Genomic DNA, 26632 nt, shown 5'->3' on the forward strand with positions numbered 1-26632 from the left:
TTACTTTAGTGCTATATATTGAATGATATAAAATTGCAACATTTAAATAAATGGCGTATGATCGTAATATGGGTTGTAATTACACCGAATATGTGTTATTGAATTTTCGTTGGGGGGGCTGCCTTCCCATTAGCCCCAGCAAATAGGAGTTTCATTGATCCGCGTCTTTCCCGGTTCTCACTCTCGTCCCACGGCAGGGCGATGAGGCTGACTGAAAACCGTCTCCTCAGCTGATGATAGAAGCTGCTGATGCTAGAAGCCGCTCTTCAGCTATGTGCAACCACAGACCCAACATGAATTTGGCGTTTCTTGCTCTAACAGCCGCGCTTTTGGCTGCGTATAGCGGCTTCTCTTATTCCAGCAGCGTCCCTTCATTCATCCTGCCGTTCACTGACTGCGTCCAGAGCCGTGGGAAAGAGGGTTTCTACCGGGGAGCGATAGACGTCACCGAGTCCGGCACCCGGTGCATGAACTGGACCGAGGTGGCCGGCTTCAAGGAGCGCTACCCGGGTAAAGGCATAGGGGAGCACAATTACTGTCGCAATCCGGACGGCAGGATCCGACCCTGGTGTTTTTTTAGGAACCACAAAGGCAGAGTGGACTGGGGATACTGCGACTGTAAACAAGGTAAACACTTAGGCCGATAGACACACAGAAATACTGCATTTTGTTTGGATTCATAATCTTAAATCTATAGGTATAGCAAACATTATGAACTACACAGAGACAAATGCACTCAATGATAATTTAAATTCAATGTAGGCTGCTCAAGATCACTGTAACTTATTACATGCTGTATACATTTTTTATTTGGGCTAATTTGAAGAGCAGATAACTGTTTGTTTGTTTTGTTTTTTGCTTTGTTGTACAACTGTGTTGACATTTTTGTTTACTACCTCCAGTTGTGTTCAACTTAGGAAGCACATGCTGAAATAATTAGACAGGACACACCTTCAGTGTCCCAGGTGTGAGTGCAGTGTATGCAGATGGCAAGTCTAAGCACATTTGTGCTATAATGAGTGCACAGGTATTTGCTGGTGTGGTGTGTTTGGGAATAACACAGTCCCAAGGGATAACCAGTGTAAGAGAGCAAAGTGAGCATAGGCTCAATAAAATCCCTCATATAAAAATAGTTTGATGAAAATGGGGGAACACGACAGTATCAATACCTAGCCTATCACGTACACAGGCTTGAACTACTAAGTGCTAAAATGAAAAGGAGAGAGGGCAAAGTGGGCCCTACATCTCTGGACTGATGAAAGGTAAAGAAGTAAGAGAGAAGGAGTGGTGAAAGGAAAAGAGTGTGGGATTTCCATCTGGCACAAGACAAGCAGCCTGTGGTATTTTTAGTCTTGTAGTGTGCCGGCACAGCATGGGTAAATTATCTTCCGGTAATTGATACATGGAATTGACATATTGGTCCAGTTGAAGGGATCATTTGCATTAAAACACTTTTTAAAAATTTATTTTCTTAAATCATAATTTTTGTGTGCAACAACAACATCAGTCAAACTGTTGTTTTTTCTCATTTTAAAAACGATTTGCATTTGTTTTTGCAAAGAAACTCTTTAGTTATTGTGTTTTGACAGTTACACGCCATTGGGGGTTTGCCCATATTTGGCATCCAAATTCTGTTGTTTCAGTGTTTCTGAACTTTAGCAAGAAGAAGACGGACACGCAGTGATATTTTTTTTAACTTCAGATAAGCTGATGGCAGTAAGGGGCAGATGCTCATTTATGCATATGTGTGTTCGTGAACATGCACCCATGCATTCTCTGTTTGTATAATAACCCACATATATCAAATAAATACACACAAAGCAAGGTAGGCCTAGTTGCTCTGACCTAACACACTGTAAGGACGATTTTACAAGGGAGCGTGCACTTTTGGAAACATCTGCAAAAGATTAAATTCCAAATCTAGATTGGCTAAAGGAATTTAATCTGTGATGGAATAGCAGTGATATAGGGCCACACACGGAGAAAATGTATTTTACTCTTGGGGAAAGGAACTATTTGGATAACTTAATATGTCCTTTGCTGTGATAATCAAAAACACAACTAGAAGGACTTACTGTAGTAAACAGTCAAACAGCTGCCTTACTGTCTTATAGTGTATGTTCTATTTTTAACAGCACTATCTGTTTATCATTGTATTCTTTTTATAGACTAGCTGTGATGTGAGGACACACTAGGGATGGTCGGAGATATGATTTTACTGTGGATCATGATTAAAAAAACACAAAAAGTTGATTTCTGAGAATTTCCATTATCGGAATATTCATGAATATTGTTGTGAGTGACTTGAAATTGCCATCTAGGTCACTTACATATAGTTGAGTGGAATGGAGCTGCAGTATTACAGTTTTTTCTGATAACATTAATTCAGTAAAAAAAATTCAAATCAGGTAGGATTTATTTAATTTTAGAGAAAATCTATCTTGTTATTTGATGTATGCTTTAGTTTCATTTAAAAATGTTTGAGAACGATTGATGATTATTGTCTCACACACATTAAACTTTATGCAAATGCAACTTCCATAACTGTCATTAATCAGACAGTTGCACGCCTGTACATGTTCTTTCCTGTCATCTTTATGAAATCAAACACACCCTGCCTTCCTCTTACTCTTTTTTTCCCCACATGGATTGATCTTTTTCTCTTTTTTGCCTCCCAGCTGTGTACCTAGTTCAGCCCTCTTCATTTTTTTCCTGTCTTTCATCATGCCACCTTTGCTCCCTCTCTGTTTTTCTTGATGCCCTCCTTATATTTCCTGATAATGCATGACACACCTGTTTTGTGTCATCTTTTATCCCTGATTTTATATGTCATATATTATTATTCATCTACTTTTCTCCAACCATCTTCCCATCACAGGCTCTGTACGTCTGCAAGGAGGCCGCACCAAGCTAGATGGCAGGGTGGAAGTCTATCTGGGAGGAGTGTGGGGGTCCATCTGTAGCGATGACTGGGGGGACGAAGACGCTGCAGTGGTTTGCAGACAGCTGGGCAAAGGGTGAGAGAACACACATGCACTCAGACACGCACTATTTGCTGCTCTCTTTCTTCTCCCCTTCTTACATACGTATTCATACACAGGTGCAAGTAAAATCACCATCTGCCATATAAATTCACAATGTGAGGCTGCCTACAGAGGTCTGACATATGCTAAGAGTGTAATGGAAATTTAGTAGGAATGTTAGAGAATTTCACTACACTTCAGACATACACATAAGCTCTCTCTCCACAGTCTTTGTACTTTTCTTGTGTGACCCTTGCATTCCAACCCCCCATTCCCCAGAGGTATTTAAATACTTTCAGTGCTCAGCTATTTACCTTGTTCTCAGCTCTCTCTTTGTCTATGTCTCTCTCTTTCTCTAGACTGTGTCTTATTTTCTTGAATGTTGAGATGCTTTCATGCTAGAACAGCCACTGGTCTCGAGGGTGCCTGCAGACAGATCATACGTATCGACAGTGTTCATAAACTGGGGTGGAGTCAGTTGAGAGAGTGTCTTATTTCCCTGGAGAACAGAGTTGTTCTGTGCACGCACTACACATGTTGACACTAACACCAGCGTTGGCACGCATGCTGACATGAATACATGCCTGTGTGCGCAGATTCACACAGGAGTCAATGAAAATCCACAGCGGAAAGGAAAGAGGGCAAATGTCAGCCATATGTCAGCTGGAATCGTTGGTGATGACTTTCACGTGGCCAGTTATTGAAGCTGTTGGGTGTAAAACTGCTGACCGCATTGGCCCTGGAATGGCAGATCACGAACATACAGATGGCCCAAGGTTACTACTACCAGGCTAAAACGGCTGCTGTACTTTTTTCCTCTGAGAAAAAGAAAGGTCTTAGCCTGGCTGTAGGATTTATCAGATGATGTGAAAAGGAAGTGCCAAGCAACTCTAATTATATTTAATTTCTCTTAAAAAAAAATCAGCTCTTGGTGGTGGTTTTTTCCATTGTCTCCTCCTCCCAGGTTGCCGTGAGTGGTTGAGCTCACCCACTAATTAATAGAGGTGCTGGTAAAATAGAGTGGAGGTCCAAGTGGAGTTGGCCTCCACTCTATTTATCTAGCATGTCCCTTGCAAGAGGTGGAAAAATGATTAGACCACCATTATTTTCTTCAATTTCTTGTTCCTTTTAATAAATACCTGGTACAACTAAAGCTACATTTGTTTGGACAAATATAATGATAACAACAAAAATAACTCATAAGAGTTTAATTTAACAGCTGATATCTAGCCATTTTCCATGGTTTTCTTGATAATGATTTTGGTTATTATCAAGAAAACCATGGAAAAACTCTTAAATCAATCTCTTATGAGCTATTTTTGTTGTTATCATTATATATACAAATGTACCTTTAGTTTTACCAGACATTAAAATTAACAAGACATTGAAGAAAAAAAAAAGTCTAATAATTTCTTCCATGACTGTATGTTACATCCCCAGTTTGTCTAGGAAATGATGTACAAATGATTCTAATGTTACTCAAAACTACTTTCAAAAGTGATAATTAAAATAAATTGACCACCTAAAACTAAACAGGAACAAAACGCACATGATTGAGGAAAAGATAATACACCCTCCCCCCAGATGGGAGCAAACACAGCTTGAGTCTGCTCTCAAAGTCACTACCAACATGCAGCTTCACTCTGCTGAATGGCCCGCTGGCATCCTCTGCTAGGGCCACTCTATTTAACCAGCACATCCCTTGATTAGTTAGTGAGCACCGGTGCGCTCAACCACTCACAGCAACCAAGAAGGAAGTGTAGGAGGTGGTCCCTAAATGAGACAAAAGAAAAAACAAACACAAAACCACTTAACATTAGATGAGAGTGGGTTTTCTGTTTGATGTCAGTTGTGGGTTAAAAAAAAGTGTTTTAAATCAGTAAAATGAACTTGTTTGCTTACTGATCTCCTTCCAGGATCTCAGGCCGTGCACGTGCAGTACCGCTGTTTCGTCCAAGCATGGCCAAGCTCCATTGGAGGGCGTTGCATTGCCAGGGAGAGGAACCAGACCTGCTCCAGTGCCCTAAGACTGCCTGGAATGGAGGGGAGTGTTCGCTGGCTGCAGCCATCACTTGCACACAGCAGCAAGGTGGGCACTGCTCATGGAGAATTATGTGCGTGATGAATAAATAGAGATTTGGATGAATATAATATAATTTAATATAATGAGGGGTGGGGGACGGTATAATCAGAGGTTAGATAAAAGGTGTAACATAAGGAGTGTAGATCATTATGATGGATGTTTATGATGGTCATTGCCACATTCTATTATGTCTCCTAAGTTGTTGCAGCAGCAAATTTTGGGTTGATACAATTTGTTACACTGATTTGGTGATAAATTTAACAATTTTGACCACTCAAATTGAAAAAAATTCTCAAAAATCCCTACAAATACCACATTATATATAGGGACACTATAGAAAAATCCATGATGTGTGATATGGTATGAAACTTGGAGATTTCTGCAAAAAATATATTTTTTACCAAATGGATGGCAAACACTTGTGTTCTGATAACTGCTGAGGAACCTCCTTATTGTCAATATACATAGAAAAGCCATTCATCCTTTGAATGATCTAGGTCTCTAGTTTGTGGTTGTAAAATTTCACAGTTACTTTGGGGACGAATATGAAGTTAAAAAAAATGGGCCAATTGAATCCACAACAGTCTCCACTTTCCAGTCATAAACAATTAATGTAATTCCATGATAGCTTAGGGACCATAGTAAGCACCAATATTCAAAAACAATAGGCGAAAATAAAACATTTATGCTGCATGAGAAAATTTGGCGTGGTTTTTCCTTCAAACTGCCTGGGATTAGCAAAAGTGGGCCTGTCTATAAAGGGGACACTTGTGGGAACCCATAGGACATATTTTCATTCAGATATATTGAGGTCAGAGGTCAAGGGTCCCCTTTGAAAATGGTCATGTCAGTTTTTCCCTTGCCAAAATTTAGCCTAACTTTGGAGCGTCATTTAGCCTCTACAAGACAGTATGGTGGCCTGCTGATGTGTGGTCAGATTGTCAGATCATTAAGGAGTTAAAATAAAGAATGAAAGAAAAAGAAAACATCCTTTATCTCCTACTGTCTCTAAAAGTAGCACTTGAAGTAGAGCAGTATATTTGATAAGTTGGTGTACTTTTTCTGTTGAATGCACTTGTTGTAAGTTATGTTGGGTAAAAGCATTAGCTAAGATACTTTTTTAAAAAGTTTTTACTTGGTTGTGTTTGTTTCAGTGGCAGTGTCGCTTCCTATACGGCTGGTAGGAGGTCGATCGGTGTCAGAGGGCACAGTGGAGGTCTTCCATGCAGGGCAGTGGGGCTCCATATGTGACGACCAATGGGATGACAGCGATGCAGAGGTGGTGTGTCGACAACTGGGCCTGAGGTGAAGGGCCACACACACACACATATTAATGTTCGTATTTACATAATTCCAACCCGTGATTAGCATAAAGGAAATACATTGTGAGTGTGAGAAAAAGAGGGAAAAGTGTGAAGGAAAGATGGACTAGGAAGCTGAGATGAGTTGATGTGGGTGTCCGGCCGTCTCTCTCCCTCTGTCTCCAAAAGTATGAGAAGTATTCTTTCCATTCGGACACACACAGAGAGAGGAGTGAGCAGTAAAGAACATCTGGGGGTCAGATAATGAATCAGGCTCATTGTTCCTGCATGAATTCTGGTACCACAGAGATATGCATATTTAGCAACACTACACTCTCCGCGAATGTTCGTGTGTGCATTTTTTGTGTGTGCCACTGTGGTGTTGCAATGTTTATTTATGCACGGATATGCGTGGCAAGCAATTTTCAAAAACTGATTTGAAATACAATAGGTTTGTTCCATTCAGTTCCTGGATTAAACACATAATGCATCCTGTAACCTGTATTTTGTAAGTCATCCATGGCCGGTCTGTACATCTGTTTTTAATTTATCAGTATTACTGGGAACCAAACCTTCTATTCTTTTGTACCCGCTCTTTTCTTTGCAGCGGTGTGGCGAGGGCATGGGGCCAAGCACATTTTGGCAAGGGCTCAGGCCGTGTGTGGCTGGATGAGGTGCGTTGCACGGGCAATGAGCTCACCCTGGAGCAGTGTCCAAAAAGTGCTTGGGGTGAACACAACTGTCTGCACTCTGAAGATGCTGGAGTGTCCTGCAGCCCTCTTACAGGTAGAACAACACCAGACTCAACATTAGCATTCCATAACAGTCAGAAAGATATAGAAGTGAACACACATATTTAGTTAGGAGACAATAGACCGTAGGCAGATTTTTAGGCAGACATTGTGACTGGTCAAACAAAGGTGTAACTGAAGTGCCTAAATTGTATAGAACAATCATTAATGCCATTAGTTATACCTGTATTTTTTCTGCTATGACAACTCAAACTGCCTCTTTAAAAGAAGTATGGAAATTGGTTTTGTGAGAAGGGTGCAAGGTGAAAACGATACCTTTCCAACATAAGCTCTCTCCTGGAGCCAGCAAGACACTTGAAGGGTGCTTTTAGGAGAGCTTATGATTGCAAGGTCCAAAAATATGAAGGCCACTCAGCCTGAGCAAACAATGTGGAAAGGTTCTGTATGCCAGCTGACCAATGTGTGAAGGCTTACGTGTTAAGGACTGAAATCCTGGCTACAGACACTCAGGATCTGCCAGTCATACTGTAGGCAGAAATTACTACATTAGCAGAGTAATTGCACTGTGATTTGTTGCTATTGTGATAGCCATAAGCCATTTTTTTAGAAAGGTAGTATTTCAAATGTATCTTTATTAGCAAGAGCATACACCTAACTCTCTGCCTGTCTTTCTCTTTCTCTCCAGATGGCTCTGTGAGGCTGGTCGGGGGCCCGAGCAGCTTTGAGGGACGATTAGAAGTATTTTACCATGGTCATTGGGGGACAGTGTGTGATGACGGCTGGACAGACTCTAACACACAAGTCGCGTGCCGCCAACTCGGTTACCGGTAATGTGAAGCATTCATTCCCGCAGACAGGTACAAACACAAGCACTCTCAGACCATATTAATAAGTAAAATAAATGTGTGTTTGTGTGTGTGTATGTCTACCTTGCAGATTAGGTGAGACTCTCGTTTCTGAAGGACTAGACATCACCCCAGTCCCACGCTTTGGAGTGGGGTCAGGTCCCATTCTTTTGGACGATGTGAGCTGCACAGGGAAGGAGCCGAGCCTTTTGCTGTGCCAGAGGAAGGAGTGGCTCCGTCATGACTGCACACACCATGAAGATGTTAACATCGCATGCAGCCCTGATCGCAATGGAGAGAGTCTTCCGACGAGTAAGACAGAATCGTATCTTGCAATGAGAACTTAAAAGGTCACAGAGAGAATTGAAACCACGAAAAAGTGAGGAAGGCTCAATATCAACTTTAAAATTTAGCATATGTATGTGGTTAGATACTGATATTATAGAGATACAGTGTATAGAAATTTAAAATTTGATGTGTAAGAACATTTTTTACTTTATTCTATAAACTATATACCACTATTTGAGCATCTCTTCACTGGATACCCATTTGTTAAGTTGACTTGAATGTGTATTTAATCACTGTTATAGGTTTAGGCGTAAGCTTCTGACTACTGACCTTTTACACCATATAAGCTGAGTTCTGCCTAAGATCCCCTGGCTCTTCTTTTTTAGTGGTTTCCAGGTGGAGACTAAAAACAGCATTTGACATCTGGAATGACTTGCTGACTACCCTTAAAGAAATATTTTTAAATCCCTTTTAACAACATATTATTCTAGATATTAAGACTTTAACCAAAATGAGTCCTGTCTTTATTTGCCGATCCGACTTGCATATTTTCATTACATTTGGTCTATAATCACCGTCTGAATTCTTGTTTTTTTAAAGCGATTTGTAATAAATATAATGTATAATAATAGAGTTTAAATATTGCACATTGATACTATTATTCATAATTATGTTAGCTTAAAACTAGGGCTATAGAATCTAAACTTTGCACTAAGAGCACTCAGACTTTATAGGCAGTGAAGAACAGGAAACCAAATGATGAAAGCCTCTATATAATTTCCTGTCACTTAATAAAACCCGGTAATGGAAGTGCAAGCTGATCGGAAATCTGTTTCTAAGATCTCTGCCCAACTCAAGCTGCAGTCAATTTGATCTAATCTAACTTAGAAGAGGAACGCATACATTCTCCAAGAGACAGATAGAGGATGATGTAAGTCTAATAGGCACAGCTGTTGGTTGGCTTGTCCTGCTTTAATAACTGGGTCGCTTGTAAAGTCATTATGATTAAATGGACTACAGACCTTAAGCAAGTACCCCTTTAAGCCACTATTCCTCACTGTTCCTAACTCCAAACTCATAACTATCAGACACCAGTGGGCTGATAAGTTGCCAGACACAAATAACACTGCACTTACCTCTTTATAAGAAGAGATAGAATGGTTGTGTCACTACTTGCTGAAACAGGAAGGGAGAACTCAATGGTAGCACCATTAATCAAGCTCATACCTATAGCCTCCAGACACCAATAAAGATGTGTAAGCACAGTGCTGGATGGAAGCAGCAGAGGCTCAGATTTCACCTCATATAACAATTCTCTGCCATTTATCTTGATGTTGAGTACAACAGATACGTCTGGTGAATGTCACAGAAAGGATACATCATGTTTTTTTTTTTCCCTAAGTGATGATAAGTTGGATTTAGGTAGCTTATTTTTTTGGCAAGAGCCTGAGGGACACTATTGCACCTCCCCCCTCAAACACCCACTAAGGAATTGTGTCATTACTACATAACATTTGTGTGTCTGTTTGTTTGTGTGCATTTGTTTGAGTGTTTATGTGTGAACGCAAATCCCTCCTTCCCGCACAACATGCCACAGGCAGATTGGTTTATGTTGTTTTTGGAAAAGGAGGAAAAGCAGATAAGCTGGGCTGAGCTTTGAACTCTCTCTCTCTCTCTCTCTCTCTCTCTCTCTCTCTCTCTCTCTCTCTCTCTCTCTCTCTCGATTTAACTCTGTTGTGAAAGACTGTCACATTAAAGTTGCAATGTAACGTGTGAGTGCATGTGTGAGAGCATCGTGTGTGTGTGTGTGTGTGTGTGTGTGTGTGTGTGTGTGTGTGCTGAGAGAGGGGGAAAAATGTGTTTGTACGTTTAAGGGAGAGGACAAAGATGAGCATTTCCTCAATAGCCAACACCAACAAAGAAGTAAACATTCCCACAATTACCTCTCCCGACTTCAGTCTCCCCCTCTGTCAGTTCTTATGTGTTACACACAATGTTTGAATGCAGCATGTCATCCAGCTCAATAGGCTGAACTCGCTATTCACAAATGATTGTATTACAATCAGGTTTGGCTCAGATTACATTAAAATATAGTCCGTTACTGAATACAAATTAGATGTACTTTTTTGTAATTAGTTATAAAACCCATTGGATGAAAAAAGTAGTTAAATCTGAATACCGGTACATTTGGACTACTTTGAGATTACTTTAGAATCAAACAATGAAAATATTGCACCTCATACTGAAAAATAGACACAGATGCAAAAATCTAAGTTCCACAAATCTTCAATTTTGAATGTTTCTACATTTTAAAGATGGAATTAAAAATGTAATCAAGTGATCTAAGACAAAGCAAGTGTGTAAAACAAAATGTAATCTGGACTCATTATAGTTATTTATTTCTGTAATCTAATAACATACGCATACATCACATTACATGTTATTCTTTACTAACCAACACTGATACGATATACAATATTCAAGCTACAAAACACAACCAATACATATTGTACTACAGTGGAAAAAGTATTCAGATCCCTTACTTATGTAAAAGAATGGACCCATTTAGATTATTTGTATAGATGCATTTATGTAAGCAGTGTTTTAATTTTGCAAAGATGGGGCTCATTTTAACTACTTAATTTACTGTTGTGCGGTTTAATTTAAAAAAAAAAGTTGAATCACTCTAAATTGATCATATTTTTTATGTTAAATCTACTTGTACTTGAGTACAGTACTTGAGTAAATGTACTCAGTTACATTCAACCACCGTCGTACTATAAAAATATCTCCGCAAGAGTGTAAACTGATCCTGAAACTACCCACACATGGAAAAGACATTGGCATTCACGTAAATGAGATTAGTGTGCGCATGTGTGTTTGTCTGGGCATCTGTGTGCAGACAAATGATGATGGATGGTTTACACCTAAAGCCCAGACTGATTTGATTAACCAGTGTGAGAGAATAGCTTTTGAGAGAGAGAAGGAGCAAGAGAGGAAGCATGTGAAAAACAGAGAGGCAATGAAAATAAATGATCTTTATATAGCGACAGGAGTCTAACAATTTCCCCTTCTGGACACACAAGTGGGTGCGTGCATGAAAACCGACAGGTGTTCAAGATACTTCATTTGTAGGAAACATGATCGCACATGTCCTGGTTAACGAGACATGCTAGCCTGAAGGATGAGGTTTGTTAGGGAATGTGTGTGCAGTGTATTTAAGTATTTCTAGATTCATGGGTTTCAGGGGAGAATAGGAATAAATCTGTGCCAGCAAGGTGAGTCCGTCTAGTTGGTCTTAATTGTGTTCGTGTGTATGTGTATTCTTCAGGTGTGCCAGTAAGGCTTGTGGGAGGGGAGAGCCAGAGGGAAGGCCGAGTGGAGCTCTATCTGTCTGGACAGTGGGGGACCGTGTGTGATGATGGATGGACTGATCGTGATGCTGAGGTGGTGTGCCGACAGTTGGGATACAGGTATGTAATGTGTGTGTGTGTGTGTGTGTGTGTGTGGGAGAAGCCTCTATATTTGCGCTTTCCATATGAGCACACAAAGCTTCTTAAAGTGGCTACTTTCACGCACTGCTTCCTGATGAAGACTCAGTTGGGAGAAGGGAAGATTAGCTCTGAAATTTGAAGAGACGGTGCATTTTACAGCCACATCCAATAATTAAAAATAATATATACAGGTCAGTGGTGAAATGTAACTAAGTATATCTTATATTCAAGTACAGTACTAAAGTACAATTTTAAAGTACTTGTAATTTACTTAAGTAGTATTTTCCACATATGTACCTTAATACTTCTACTTTACATTTTAGGGACAAGTATTGGACTTTTTACTTTTCAGGTCAAAATTTAACATGAAAAATTAACCCTTATTAACAGTAAAAATGCTGCTTACATAAATGCATCAACTACAATAATCCAATTATTTATTTTAAATTTATATACAACAATCTGAGTGAGGCTTTAATACATCACGAGTACTTTTTACTTCATAATACTTTAATATATGTATATTTTGATGCTGATACTTGTGTACTTTTACTAAGTACGTTTTTGAATGAAGGACTTTTACTTGGAGTGGAGTAATTCTGCAGTTTGGTATTAGCTTTTTTTTTTTTTTTTACATAAGGGATTTGACTACTTCTTCCAACACTGATACAGGTTAATGACAAAGGTATAATATGTTGTTGGTTAGTGATTGTAAAATCATCATTCAAAGCTATTTAGTTTGAGCGGTGGTGGTTGAGCGAGCAAGAAAGTGAATAAAGAGAGGGAGTTGCATTAGTAGGAAGAAGGTTGTGAGATGTTCTAAAGCACAAAGAAACACACCCACACCGCTGTACAACTCTGTGGGAAGGTGCTTCTTTGTTGGATTTTCTGTGAATGCAGCAGAAACGCACAATTTACCCTGCCGGCTGTGCACACCCCGACAGCACACAGCAGCACTGTGCGGCACACAGCAGAGGAGAGAGATAAGAATCAGGGGAAACTGTGAAATAAAGCGTTGTAACAACCCATTCCTCATCAATTACCGCCAATTTATATCATACAGACTTTGCCCTGTGCATCGTTATCAGACGCTGAGAAGCCGACAAAGGAATGAGAACGCGCTGCACACTCTGTTTTGGCTGGGGGGTTACGCACTCATGTGGGGCCCAAAGGCCTTTTGCTGAGGCCCAATTAATCACAATCACAGCAAAATAGAAGAATAGAGAAAATACAGGCAGATGGCAGCATACAGACACCACCACACACTTCTAGTGGGTCAGTGGGTCCCACCAGAAGTGTGTAGGTCAAGTGATGTTTGAGTTATTTTTGTATGAATATATATGTTGTTTATAGATTAAAAATGCTTCCTATAGCCCCTATCATTCCCATATGTTTTGGTTCTTTCCCAGGCTTGCCACATTCCTGTCTGAAATCTTCAAAACTCTTAGCACAGAATATAATACTACTATGTCTCCTGAACCTCTCTTGGCCTCGTTTGGTGCGCCCCTGCAGCGTCTTTGTTGGCCAGGCGATAAGGAAATAAAAAAGAAAAATTAAAGAATGGAAGTCCTCTCTTTCACATGATACTGCTATGTTGTTGACTGTGAAATTGCTTTCACAGTCAACACAGTTTTCAAGTTTAAAAAAAAATGCTATAGCCAAACAAAAAAGTTATTCAATTTAGAAGGCTGAGAAAATGCAAATATTCACTTTTGAGAAAGTGTTTTTTTTCTGCTGATCATCTCATTTTCTGTCATGGTCAGGATGTTGGAATAGAGGCAACATGTTGAAAAAAGGCTCAGTCGTGAGCTGTGGCACTGCAACATATCACTCTATACATTACACTCACTTAACTGAATCCAGACTGACTTTTCTGTTTGCAAAATCAATCACCACTTCCACCACTAGACTTGGCATCTGTCTTACACACTTGCTTCTACTTTCTCTGTCTGTCTTTCAACTCTTCATCTCTCAACCTTTCTCTGTTTTCACTTTGCACCTCATCGTGCATGTCTCGAGTTTCATCCTAACCTACAATGGAAAAAGTACAGTATGCTTTAAATAATTTACTATATTTCATTCATCAATCTTTTCAAATTGCACACTCAAGGTTTTTTAAGCTGTCCTTTTGAGCCTCTGCTGCCAGCTGCTTTTATTCTGGGTTTTAGCTGTGACCTTTTTTAGAGCCAAGATAAACATTCAATTAAAGGGCAGGCCAATTGTGCATATGACACATCCACAGTGACAGATATGTTGAGGCGAAGCAAACTACCTCATCTCATCCTCTCTGTGTCTCATTATCCCTTCCCTCTGAGACACTGTCCAGTTTTCCAAAACAATGGCAATGAGATGGCAAGGGAAAACTGTACCGTAACAAACTGTCTCCATTTTCTCTCTCATCACTGCTCAGCATGAGACAATCATCCCTCAGCCACCCAATTTTCTGTGACACATCTGCGTGTAGATGAAAGCCACATCTGGAGCCCATAAGTGTGTGAGAGAAAGAGAGGGGAAGCGTGTTGGAGGCGTGTAAAAGCCATGTTAGGATCATCATTCTGTCTCGCACAGGGTGTGGTGAAAGGTCATTAAATACACAGCAGGTCCCCGAGGGTGAGAGGTTGCACTGTGGGGTCATAAAACAAAATACACATATACACAGACACTTTCACACAACTTATCGTCCAAGTCAACAGCTTGACCCAGTGTCACATTGAATCGGGAACTACATGAAACTGGACAATACACACACACACACACACACACACACAATCAACTTATCAAAACGCTTAAACCACAGAGAAATGCACACAGCCAATATTCAGAATCTGTGCCTTTAAACAAGCCGTCAGAATTTCCGTAAGGTTGTGATGTCACAACTATATATCAAATAGATCTATGATATATCCATGTTGCAGATACAGAAGAACTGACCAATCAGAGCAGACTGGACTTTTTCAGGACAACTTCAAGAGACAAGCGCTAAAACTGAGCACTCCAGGGAGAGGGGGAATATGGGTATATACAGACTGACAGACTTAAAATGAGCTATGTTCCATTTAAACGGCACAATTCTATCTCATACACACTGAGGTAGTTTCATAGTGCTTTACATACACTTAAACTTCAATCAGAAGGCAGCAGTGAATGAGATGGTTTTATTTTAAGCCTGCCTTGAGTGTCACACTATGAATGTTTTGCTGTGACAAACAAGACACAGTAAGAGGTTTTTGCTTAGATTCAGGACTTATTTGAAGTTTGTCCAAACGGCAAGAAGGACCTGCAGATCATGATTTATCCAAGTCACCTTAGCTGCATCATTTATTCCATCCTCCCATGCAATATTTTAAACTGATCCAACCACAATCACAATGCAGCCAAGTCAAGAAATATGGTGTTCAAGATACATGGACAACACATGAAATATGATTTCTGGGAAGACACTTGGCTCTCCATTCTGAGTGGAGCATTTAGTATCCAAAGCATGCTGTGTTGCATTTTTGACTGGCTGACTGTTACTTTTAGGGTGTAACGGTAAACAGAAGTCACGCTTCAGTTTATTTCCAAGTTTAGGAGTCACGGTTCAATGTGACAAACAAAATGCTGGGGAAAGAGTTAGCATTTTGCCCACTGGCAACTTTGGTTAACTCTCGCTAAAAGATCCAAGACAAATTTGTGCTTGTGATCTCTGCATTATGTGTTTTCATTTATATACAATGCATACGGGGCTTCATTTGCCAAACCCTGACACCCATACTTTAACAGTTTGCCATGAATACACAATCCACGACAGCCCTAGTTACTGCATGTAGCCGTAGAAACATACCAAGCAGGCTTGATGTCAGGGTCTAGGCTTCGTTCCAAGAGACTTCAAGGTTCACCCTTTGCATGCAAAGTACCGTTCAGGGAGCTATCAGAGACACAGACACAATGCTTGATGTTTCAATAAGAGACATGAGATTCCCTTTGGATGACTGGGGTCACAAGACCTGCCACCCATCAAACCCCAGGGACGCAACATGAGATCCTCTCAGTTGGTTATCTATCAATCTTAATTAAAATCACAGTTACAGTCAACACAGGCACGCATGCATATCCACAACCTGCAGGCCTCTGTGTGTTAGCTGTTTGCTTATTAAAGTCAGAGGTGAGAAAGTGATACAAATACTGTTATCAGATTATTAAAAGTGGTTTGACCTGCTTTGCGTCACAGCCAGAGAATGTCAAAGCATAACATCTATACTAACGTGTCATCACCGCCTATATGCTTATATACACACACACAAAGAAAGAAGCGGCAGCCAAGTATTCAGCTCTGAGGGTTTTTGTTTGGGAGTTGGAAAAAAAAATATATATATAATAAAGTTTTAATCACTTAATCAAAGAAGAGTTTTTTTTCAAAGCAAATAAAAAAAACAGAAAATATATAATAATATCTGGCCGACACATCTTGCACTTCTTACCTCACCAGAATATTACACAAAACAGACATTGTGAGATTTCAAATTCAGGAGCTGTAGTTCATGTGGAGCTAGTCCAAAACGCTGCAGCTTGTCTCACGCAAACAAAGTGCAGGAAACACATTACTCCAGTGTTGGCCTCACTCCATTGCCCACCAGCGGAGTTTAGAATTTAATCTAACATTTTAGTTATTACCTTTCAGGCTCTAAGCTAAGCCCAAGCACATTTTTGAGTTGCTGTCTCCATATAGTAACTGAATGTCTCTCAGGTCAGCTAAGCAGTGTCTACTAAATGTTCCCAGTGCTAAGCTTAAAGTGAAGGGAGCGAGTGTATGCTGTTTTTGTCCAAAAGCTTACGATTGGAGAAGACCATCCAATTCAACTGACTCTTCTTAAATGCCTCTCAGGACGTACTTTCCCTTGCTTTTCCCAACTGTTTGCTTTTTGTTGATGTTTTTTCTGTTTTGTAAATTTATTTTGCTGCTCTTGAAATTGTTACTATCCTGCCTTTGTCATAGTTAATGCTTTTTATAATGAGACGTACTTTGTTTTTATCTGCAGCCCCATATAAACTCCTTTTTTCCCATTCTAAAAGTTTTCCAGTTTAATATAAAGTATAAGGCAATTGCAGTGAACCGTCTGTGTGTTCTGTATCCCGTCTATCCTCCACAGTGGGGTGGCAAAGGCCCGTGTGATGGCGTACTTCGGGGAAGGGGCAGGGCCCATCCACGTGGACAATGTGAAGTGCAGCGGCGAGGAGCGTTCGTTAGCGGACTGCATCAAACAGGCACCAGGCACACACAACTGTCGCCACAGTGAGGACGCTGGGGTCATCTGTGACTATGGTGAATTGCAGCCTAGCTACAAAGAGGTCAAAGGTCAGACAGGTTTGTTATTTACTTTTAAAAAATGGAGCTCTTGTGAGTTATTTGGTGCATCAGAGTGTGCCTTGAGCATGCAGGACGCTACAGTGTGTTTAGCAAACATTTCAATTATGTGAAATACACTGAAAAACAAATGAGAAACAAATGGCTAAAGAAAAGTCAGGAGGTACGATTTTGAGAGGAAAACAGCCAGTTATTCAGTGTGTGTGTTTCCAGATGGTAAAATGGAGAGAGCAATGTTATTGCTTGACCCTGTCTGTCACACATCAGGGCAGACTCACACAATGCTATCCGTTACCTGCACATATGCTATCACTTCCATTTCTCAACTGCACATACTGAGGAAAGTCAAACTAGTGCATGAGGGTGTTCTGTCTCTTCAGTATGATAAATTACGTTTTCTGAAAAAGCACTTAGTCTATATTTGTAGATTTTAACATCACATACACACAGACTATGAAAATGATCTCTCATTTATTTAATTTACTTTATTCCAGGCTCACATGTAGTAGTGAAAGATGAATTTCAAACATTATTATTTTTTCGATTAGTCTAAATATTTAATAAGAGCAACATGTGAGCCTGAATGTATGGTTTTACAATCATCCCCCATCCCACACGCTCCCACGTATATACACTCAGTGGTTCCTCTTTTGTCTCTGTCAGATCCTGTCAACTCAATTTGTGGTTTGCGGCTCGTACACACCCGCCAGCGGCGAATCATAGGAGGAGAAAACTCTCTGAGGTAAGCTTGAAGGGACAAGAGGGATTAATGGCGGCACAGAGAACGGCTGCCAGAGACATAGAATAAAGGATATTGGACAGATTTTAAAGTCAACGAGACTTTGATGGAAAACAGCTGATCTGAAGCTAGAGGCAAAGAAATCCAATTGTGTGTACTTCCATGCTGTGTGTGACGAAGTGGAAGCAGGCAAGTGAGATCAGAATTAAATGTGAGTTTGTCATCGACAGTGATTTACACTTAAGAGACACAGGTGTGCATGGGCAACACAGAAACACCCAAGAAAATCCATGACTTTCCCTGTTCTGCTTTGTGCCTGTGTGTGTGTGTGTGTGTGTGTGTGTGTATGTGTGTGTCTCTCAGAAAGAGGTGGGGATAAACAGAGAGAAAAGCTACATTTATGCATATTTGTATGCAACTGAATGCGTGCGGTAGATGTGAAACCAAGTATTTTGTGTTTGTGTGTGTTCATGTTTAGATGACATCATGCTTGTTTACACTTTATGTAGCAGCGTGTAAACTCGTTCTGCCCGGTATGCTAATGTTTACTGTCCTTCAAAAAACCCACATAAATCATATTTGGATAAAGTATACATGGTTCTATGTTGACCTCTTTTTAAGGCTCTGTTTTATGAAACCAGGTGCAATAACCGCAGACAAACCGCGGACTATACTGTTCTTTGTAGTGTATTTTTGCACTTTTATAATTGCTTGTGCATGTGTGTGTATGTGTGTGTGTGTGTGTGTGTGCGCGCTTGTTTGTTTGTGGTTTTGTTTGTGTGCTTGCCTGGCTGTATGTTCATGTCTGCAGGGGCGGCTGGCCATGGCAGGCTGCGATTCGTTTGCGAGGATCTCGAGGAGACGGGAGACTGGTGTGTGGAGCAACTCTCATTGACACCTGTTGGGTCCTTACCTCGGCACACTGCTTCAAGAGGTCAAACACACACACACACACACACACACACCAACACCTACTCACACATATACTATGTGTATGTCACAGCTTAAAAGGTTATGTTATATCAGTTTCCAAACCTCCCAAAACTCAGCAAGTGTAATCTTTGTGGTCACATTCTACAAATGGAAGAAATAACCATACAATAAAAGCACACTTATTACAATTAAAACATTCAATCATTTGGTGCTCTAAACTCACTTTGAACACACTTTAAAAGCAGCCCTATAGGGATTGACTCACTTTTGGAGCCAGCCTCAAGTGGCCGTATGAGGAACTGCAGCTTGTGTTACTTCTGTGTCATTTTTTAGCCCTGGAAGTTGCTGCTTGCTGCATACACCAGCACATCTACCTTAAACATAGTCTGTTTCTGCACATGTTGGAGTTTTGAAGTTATCTTTATTCATGGGAATGTGGGTGTGCTTATGCATACATCTCCCTCTGCTTGCAGCTTCACCTACACCCACACAACACCTCTTTTTTACTGCTCCAGTATATTTAAGTCTGACAGGACAATGTGAGCAGTGATCAGTGGTGGTTTGGCTGTGAAGGAAGCAAGGTGACAGCCAGAATTACTTCATCGCAACTTCATCTGGTCTAGGGGCCTCCACATGGCACCACCAACTTAAAATCAATCACCTAATGCATATAGCAGGGCAGGAAGCAGGAAAAAGAAACAAATGAAAAAGAAAAGAAAATTATATATACAGAGACTTAGAAAATTTGCGTAGAGCTGAGTAAGTTGAGGTTTGTGAGGGCATGAACCCCAAAGTCTGCATTTGATATTTATACGCCACATTTAAGGTTGTCAGACTGTATTTTCAGGATAATATCTTTTGGTTGCTTTACCAAGTATTAGTTCCAGCATTTGAGTTTGGGAAAATCAGAACTCTGTACAGGCTCAGTCAGCTCGGCCACTATAAATCCTAATGTTTCCACATTAAAGAGAGGAAGCGGTCATTCACTAAATCCTTTGCAGTGCCATTTCTCCAGCCATTCCCAGGCCCTTTCCACTGCCAAAGTTGTACTTCTAATGCAGGAACTTCGACTCTGTGATGAGACTTGTACATCCTCTTCCTTTAAATGACATACACAGGAAACATACAGCTGCAAATTAAGACCACTTGGGATGTAGCAATCAGGACTTGTAGTACTGATTAATGCAAACAGTGTGATTGCTTGACCGGCAGGGTAATTGTAGACTGAAATAATTAATTTTACTCTGACTCTCTACAAACAATGGCAAGTCATTTAAAACTGCACAGTAGGCACTATAGTAGCCATAATAGTCTGCTTCAAACATACCACTGTCTTTAACTGATTGTTCTTGTGGTGGAATGCCGTATAGCTTGTTTGTGCAAGAGTAAATAAATGATAGGCTTTATCCAAACAAATTAGTTATATGTCAGTGTGTGCGTAATGACAGAGGTGCTCACTCACCTACTGCCTCAGGCATTTCTTTTTCATATTAAATAGGTTTTAATAATTGATTGCTTCTTTGGAATTCATCTGTCTGATTCACATTAATGAAAGTCCTACAATAGTGACATTTTGCTGACTGCTGCAGATTGACGCAAAATTTGTACAGCAACATGTACAGCACTACCCTTTCCTAGTTATTTCTGATAGATGCTTATCTCAAAGATACCATCACTGCACACCTAAATACAACATATTACATGTTTCTCTGATTGCTTAGGCAAACTGTAGGCTATTTGTACAAAAAGCTCATACTCATCTCAAAACCTTACACCAAACAAGAAAACATCCCCACAAAACTTCCCAAACTCTTTTAAATATTCTGTTATATCTGTTACATGAGCCACCAGTTACGCACTGATAGTGTAAATTACAAACATTTGTGGCTTTTGCTCTTCCTCACACATACACACAGGTATACAGGTATGGATGTGTATTTTAAAAACACCACTATCAATACAGAAAAAAGAGGGTGATATTTTTTCTTCTCCTGTGTTAGAAAAAAATCTTGCATTCTTCGTAGGTCTGGCCTTGTCTTTTTTAAACAGCGTGTGGAAGGCAACTGGCAAAATAGTGTTGAATGTAGAGACTGATGTTTACAGTTAGCTAGAAGTGTGTAATTAAATTGCAAACTGAGTGTAAAGCAATCAGTTGTGCTTACAGTTTTTTGCAAAAAAGTGTGACACAGTACTTCAAGAATCATTGTTGGTCTTTAAGCATTTAGAAAAAAAACTGTAAGATGACAGAAATGATGAAAGGTTTTTTTTAGCTGTAGGTAGAATATTTGTTTTCATAGACATTGTAAACAGACTGAAAGGCCAGACACTACAAAGTGCTTCTCTTGCCTGTCTAATCATTTATCAGTCTTCAGTGTTTCGAGCTGTTAGCTTCAGCTATGACAGCTTTGAAAAGTAATTTGCTACATGCAAGCCAGAGCATGCAGACCAAGATAGGAACTTCCGACTAAACAGTGTCACCTTTCTTACATGGTAACCAAAATAGAGTTATACACACACAAGCACACACTACAACAAACAAACAAATACACCTATGCAGTCACAAAACATGGAAACTATATCAAAGGTCTGCTTGTTCGAATTTGTACAGATCATTTTATAATGACACGTTAAGGTGCAACTACTAAATGTAACTAACCCGGTCATGTTACCTTATCCCTTACACCACCATTACCGATTAGTAGGTTCATAAAACGTGACCTCAGGTCAGTCACATGCTGTTAACATATTAAACCTATTAATACCTATTAGTTGGACAGCTGGCGGGGTGCCAACAGTAACACAACTCCAGCAAATAAATAACTGCTTTTAGCAACAACAACAATGTGTGAAAAGTAATGTATGTGACACATTCAAAGCCCATTCTAATCCTGACATTTTGCCGTCATGGTGAGTATGTACTGTACGTGGATGTGTCTCAGCAGTGTCTCCGCTCTACCAGGAACGTCGTGGCATTCCCAGGTCAGGAGATCTTTCCGGAAACACTCTACCAGTTGTAACTGGACACACAGACTTGGCTCAACCGAAGGACCTCCTTCCTTCACTCCTCTCCCCTTCCTTCTCTTCTCTCCCTCCTTCTCCTTTGTCCCTGATTTAACCTAGCCCTCTCTTCTCTTTCCCTCCATTTAAAAAAAGGCCAAACATCCAACAACTAAATAGAAAGCATGGAAAACATTATTCCAACCTATGAGTCAGTTTAAAACATAAACACACAGACACAATGATAGATGTATTGTTATCATTCTTGCAGATGCTCATTCTCTATCCAAGTTTTCAATTGTGCAGCCCCTACAAGTAGATCTCAAGAGGTGTGCAGCCCTTCCTTGGCCATAATTTATAGTGAATTGATAAAATGTTTAAAAGCCCCACAACAGTGTTGTATTGAAAAAGGAGGTGCAGCAGAGAGAGTTGTTTAGTTACTTGAGGAAAGCTTTTAGGCCTGTCTGATTAAGCATATGGATTATTTATAAGCCTCAAGAGGAACAAAAACACATACATAATAGAAAATATAGCTAAAAGAAAACCAACAAGAAAAGTCTTAATAAGGGTATAAGAAATACATTATTGAAAGAAAAGACAGAACATAATTCATGGACATACTTCAAGAGATTTGAAAAGGCAATTCCAATTGAGGTGACTGTTGCCAAAACACCTGGACACCTATGAAAATCAGGTAAGTTGGTGGAATGATGATGAAGATCTCAGGCTGTGCTGTTTCTAACAAAGGTTATGGTCAATGTGTCCAATATATATCCAGGGAGAATAACACAAGGAATCCTTTAACATATGGGGGAAAAAATTAAATCTACTTCTCATAGGCCAAGAGTGCAGATTTTTACGACTGCTCACTGAAACATGCTTGTACTTTTTCCAGCTTTAGATGAACTATTGCTGAGGTAACCCCAACCAAAGCTCATAATTTTATTGCTTGTGGTTTATGTTTCGCAGTGGGATTTGTCACACACACACCCACACACACACACCCACACACACACACACACGCACACACACACACACACACACCCCTCTTTCTCTAATGGCCTCTCTTTATCCATTCCTCTATTCCTCCATAGGTACGGAAACAGCACCAAGCAGTATAAAGTTAGAGTGGGCGACTACCACTCCCTCGTCCCTGAGGAATACGAAGAGGAGTACGGCGTCGATCAGATCGTTCTCCATCCAAGCTACCACTCCCATAGCAACGATTACGACCTGGCCTTGGTTCGTCTATCGCCAGGGGCAATGGGCCAGATGCCGGGGGAGTGTGTGTCATTCAGCCGTCATGTTCTTCCCGCCTGTCTGCCCATGAGGAAAGAGAGAGTGCTCAAACAAGCCAGCAACTGTCACATTACCGGCTGGGGCGACACGGGTGAGGGTGTGCGTGTGTGTTTGTGTGTGGAGGGAAGGTGGGTACGGTGGCCCTGAGGTGCATAAGATGGCATCATTGCGTTTAATTTTGTTCATTTTTTCTTGAGCCAGTCACAGCTGTCAAATCGAGTGACTTTTAATTATGTCTTTAAATTAATGCAGACTGTAAAAGAGGTTGCAGAATTTAAATTTAGTGTTGGCTGCATCTGAAATTCCATACTAACATACTATTTAATACACTAAAACAGCATATTAGTTTTTTGAGTATGTCCAAAACCCTAGTATGAAACCAACAGAACGTGAATATTATAATATTTCACATGACCCTGGACACTACTCCAGCATAAATATCTCACAATGCAATGTGGTATTGATGATAAGGTTTAAAACAATGGCAGACACCAACAGCCGCTCTGTAACGCCAATAACGCTTCAATGTAAGTGTTTCCATTTTCATGTGCATACAGTTACACAGAAACTCGTCATGATTGCTGTCAGGTATTGCATGTGTTACCATGGTTATGCATCTCCAGTGGGAAGGAGGCTGTCAGGAAGAGGCATGGTAATTACAGCTTAGTTTGTCTAAAAAATACATAGCAAAAAACAATCCGAAGAGAGAAAAGATAGATGCTATTGATATATTCTGTACATTTTGGGTATGTAGCCTTTGGTGATTTAAGATGCAGTGATTTATTAATTTAGATAAAATGGTGTTACAAAATTATAGCTAAAAATCATTTTCTGGTTTATTAGAATCTGCTTTTTTTAATACACAATGTTTAATTCAAAATATTTACCAGGGCAAAAGAAATTTAGAAGATATTCATCCATTATCCTTCATTACTTATCCGAACTCGGGTCACGGGGGGTTGGAGCCAATCCCAGCTAACATTGGGCAAGAGGTGGGGTACACCCTGGACAGGCTGCCAGTTTATTGCAGGGCAGACACATAGAGACAGACACCCACTGTCATTCACTTCTATGGGCAATTTAGAGTCACCAATTTAACCTAAACTGCATGTCAGGACCCGGAGAGAACCCATCCTCTAAACTCCACACAGAAGAGCCGCAACCCGGATTTGAACCTTGCTGTGAGGCTCTTGCAGATATGTATGATCAGTAGACGTTACGGTAATGTAAAACATATGGTTAATGAGGGATCAAAGAAAATCAAGTTATTCGGGGTTAAGTCTATGGTACATTTGAACACAGTAAATCAATTACACACTGTAACCACAGTGTTCCCACACATGTAAGTCATTTTGAAGGTCAAGTGTGAATGCATATAAAGCAGAAGAGAATCCTGTAACAGTAATTGCACTTGTTTAACTTCACACTGTGCATCTGTCCATACACTTGACTGTGTCCACACATCTGTTAGTGATCTTTAAATCACATGCTGATGTCAATTATCACAGCAATTTCGTCACAAAGGGCCACAGAAGGTCTCAGTACACACTTGTGCAAAAAAAATACACTCTGAGGGATTGGTGTGTCTTGTCTTGTGTGTGTGTGTGTGTGTGTGTGTGTACGTGTGTGGGGAGGAGAATGTTTTTATTCGTTCACGTAAGTGTGATGACAACACAGGCTATTCTGAGTGTGTGATGTTGGCAATGGCTGTTTAACTTAAGGCGACTTGTCTGCTTTGTACAGCTGTTTGGATTTGGCTATCTGCCACTCTGATATCACACTCACTCACTCACACAGACACACACACACACACACACACACACACACACAAATAGAATGAGAGAGGACGGGGGGGATAGATTGGACCTCTGTACCCATTTGGGCCACAGGGTGAAGTTCCTGGCTGGTAGTTGAACGGCTGGTGACGTCATGTGTATCAGAGGAAACACATTTCTGTCTACCTCTACCTCTAACAGGCCAACTGTAATGTGACATGGTCTGAATGCAAGGAATTTGTTTTTAAAGAGACACATAGAAAGATATAATGAAAACCTCCATGAGATGAAAGGAAACAGTCTCTCTTAGACTCTGCCAGAAACCTTGAAAATTGATTCATCTCTTAATACTAAAAAGTCAGAGGGCCTTTGATAAGAAGGTAGAGTCATGTAGAATGTGCTGCCAACTGGAAAGGAAAGGCAAACTTATGTATTTAGCACAAGTCATGCACATGAGGAACACCGTGTGCTTCACATACACAAATGTCAAAGCAATCTAGAAAATAGTGTGAAAATTAAAACCGGTGTCAGGTTAAAGAAAACCACTCACTATAATGCACATACAAATAAGGCAAGAGTCTACATGCTCAGCAGGGGTAATGTTTACTATCTTAGTTATGAGTGTTAACATGCTCACATTTGCAACTAAACACAAAGTGCAACTGAGGCTGATGAGTTTGTCAATAGTTTTGCAGGGATTTGATTATAAACCAAAGTGTTAAGATATGTTTTGATCAGATGATGGCACGAGCTGAGCGGTTAGGGATCAAAGTTTTAACAATTCATCCAAAAGGGACCATAAATGTCATGCAAACCATCCAATTGTTGCAGGCATTTCACTAAGAACACAAAATGCTAATCTGTTATTGGCACAAGATGACCAAAGGGATTGGCCAACCAACAAACAGACATTGTTTTTCATGCCATGATGCTCACACTCACTCTGCCACCTTCCCTCTACCTCTCATTCTAACCTCTTTGCCTCTTTCTCAGGCCGCTCATACTCCAAGACCCTGCAGCAGGCCCCCCTCTCCTTACTTCCCCGTCGTCACTGCCAGCAGCACTTCCACAGTGCTTTCACCAGCCGGATGCTCTGCGCCGGCAGCATCCAGCTGGAGAGGCGTGTGGATAGTTGCCGCGGTGACAGTGGAGGTCCATTGGTGTGTGAGCGTCCGGGCGGGGGTTGGGTGGTTTACGGGGTCACCTCCTGGGGTCATGCCTGCCGGACACAACAGTCGCCTGGCGTCTATACCAAAGTGTCTGCCTTCAGCTCCTGGATACGCAAAGTGATTGGACGTGATGACAGGAAAAAAAAAAGGCGATGAAAGGTGATTTAACCTCTCGATCAGAAACAATGAAGCTCAAGACTTACTCGATTGGTCAGGTGACAACTGTTGCAACATCACATTTCTCTCATGAATACCTGGTGTCATGATGTTATGACCTGATTATCCAGCGAGTTAAGTTATAACCTGACTTTTAAATGGAGAGCACAAGGCAACGCTGGTCTTTTTCCACCTAGAAACTTTTTTATATTTTTGTTGGAGAGAGGAAGGCCTTTCTGTCTTTTTTTTCATCTAAGTCATAAGCACTTATTTTAATGATTTAATATACTCTTCAGCTGCAAGATTTTTGAATGGTGATGCAACTTTGTAACTTAAATATCTTTCTGTTTTTACTTGTGATAATGCATACTACACTAAACTGTAAATGTATTCTCCAAAATAATGTTTTCTGTGCTTGCTTTTCTTATATTGTA

General features: G+C 40.4%; 1 protein-coding gene across 1 annotated transcript; it reads left to right on the plus strand.

The window, feature by feature from the left end:
- The first annotated feature begins 25 nt into the window (after positions 1–25).
- On the plus strand, positions 26–26289 carry prss12 (serine protease 12). Its single transcript, XM_059341228.1, has 13 exons — positions 26–627; positions 2879–3017; positions 4940–5112; positions 6261–6411; positions 7015–7193; positions 7845–7986; positions 8096–8316; positions 11624–11765; positions 16916–17121; positions 17794–17872; positions 18681–18803; positions 22894–23189; positions 25867–26289. The coding sequence occupies exons 1-13, from the start codon at positions 234–236 to the stop codon at positions 26196–26198; spliced, it is 2577 nt and encodes an 858-aa protein (XP_059197211.1). The 5' UTR covers positions 26–233; the 3' UTR covers positions 26199–26289.
- Positions 26290–26632: the final 343 nt, after the last annotated feature.

The sequence above is a fragment of the Centropristis striata genome, chromosome 1 (genome assembly GCF_030273125.1).
Source record: "Centropristis striata isolate RG_2023a ecotype Rhode Island chromosome 1, C.striata_1.0, whole genome shotgun sequence".
NCBI lineage: Eukaryota > Metazoa > Chordata > Actinopteri > Perciformes > Serranidae > Centropristis > Centropristis striata.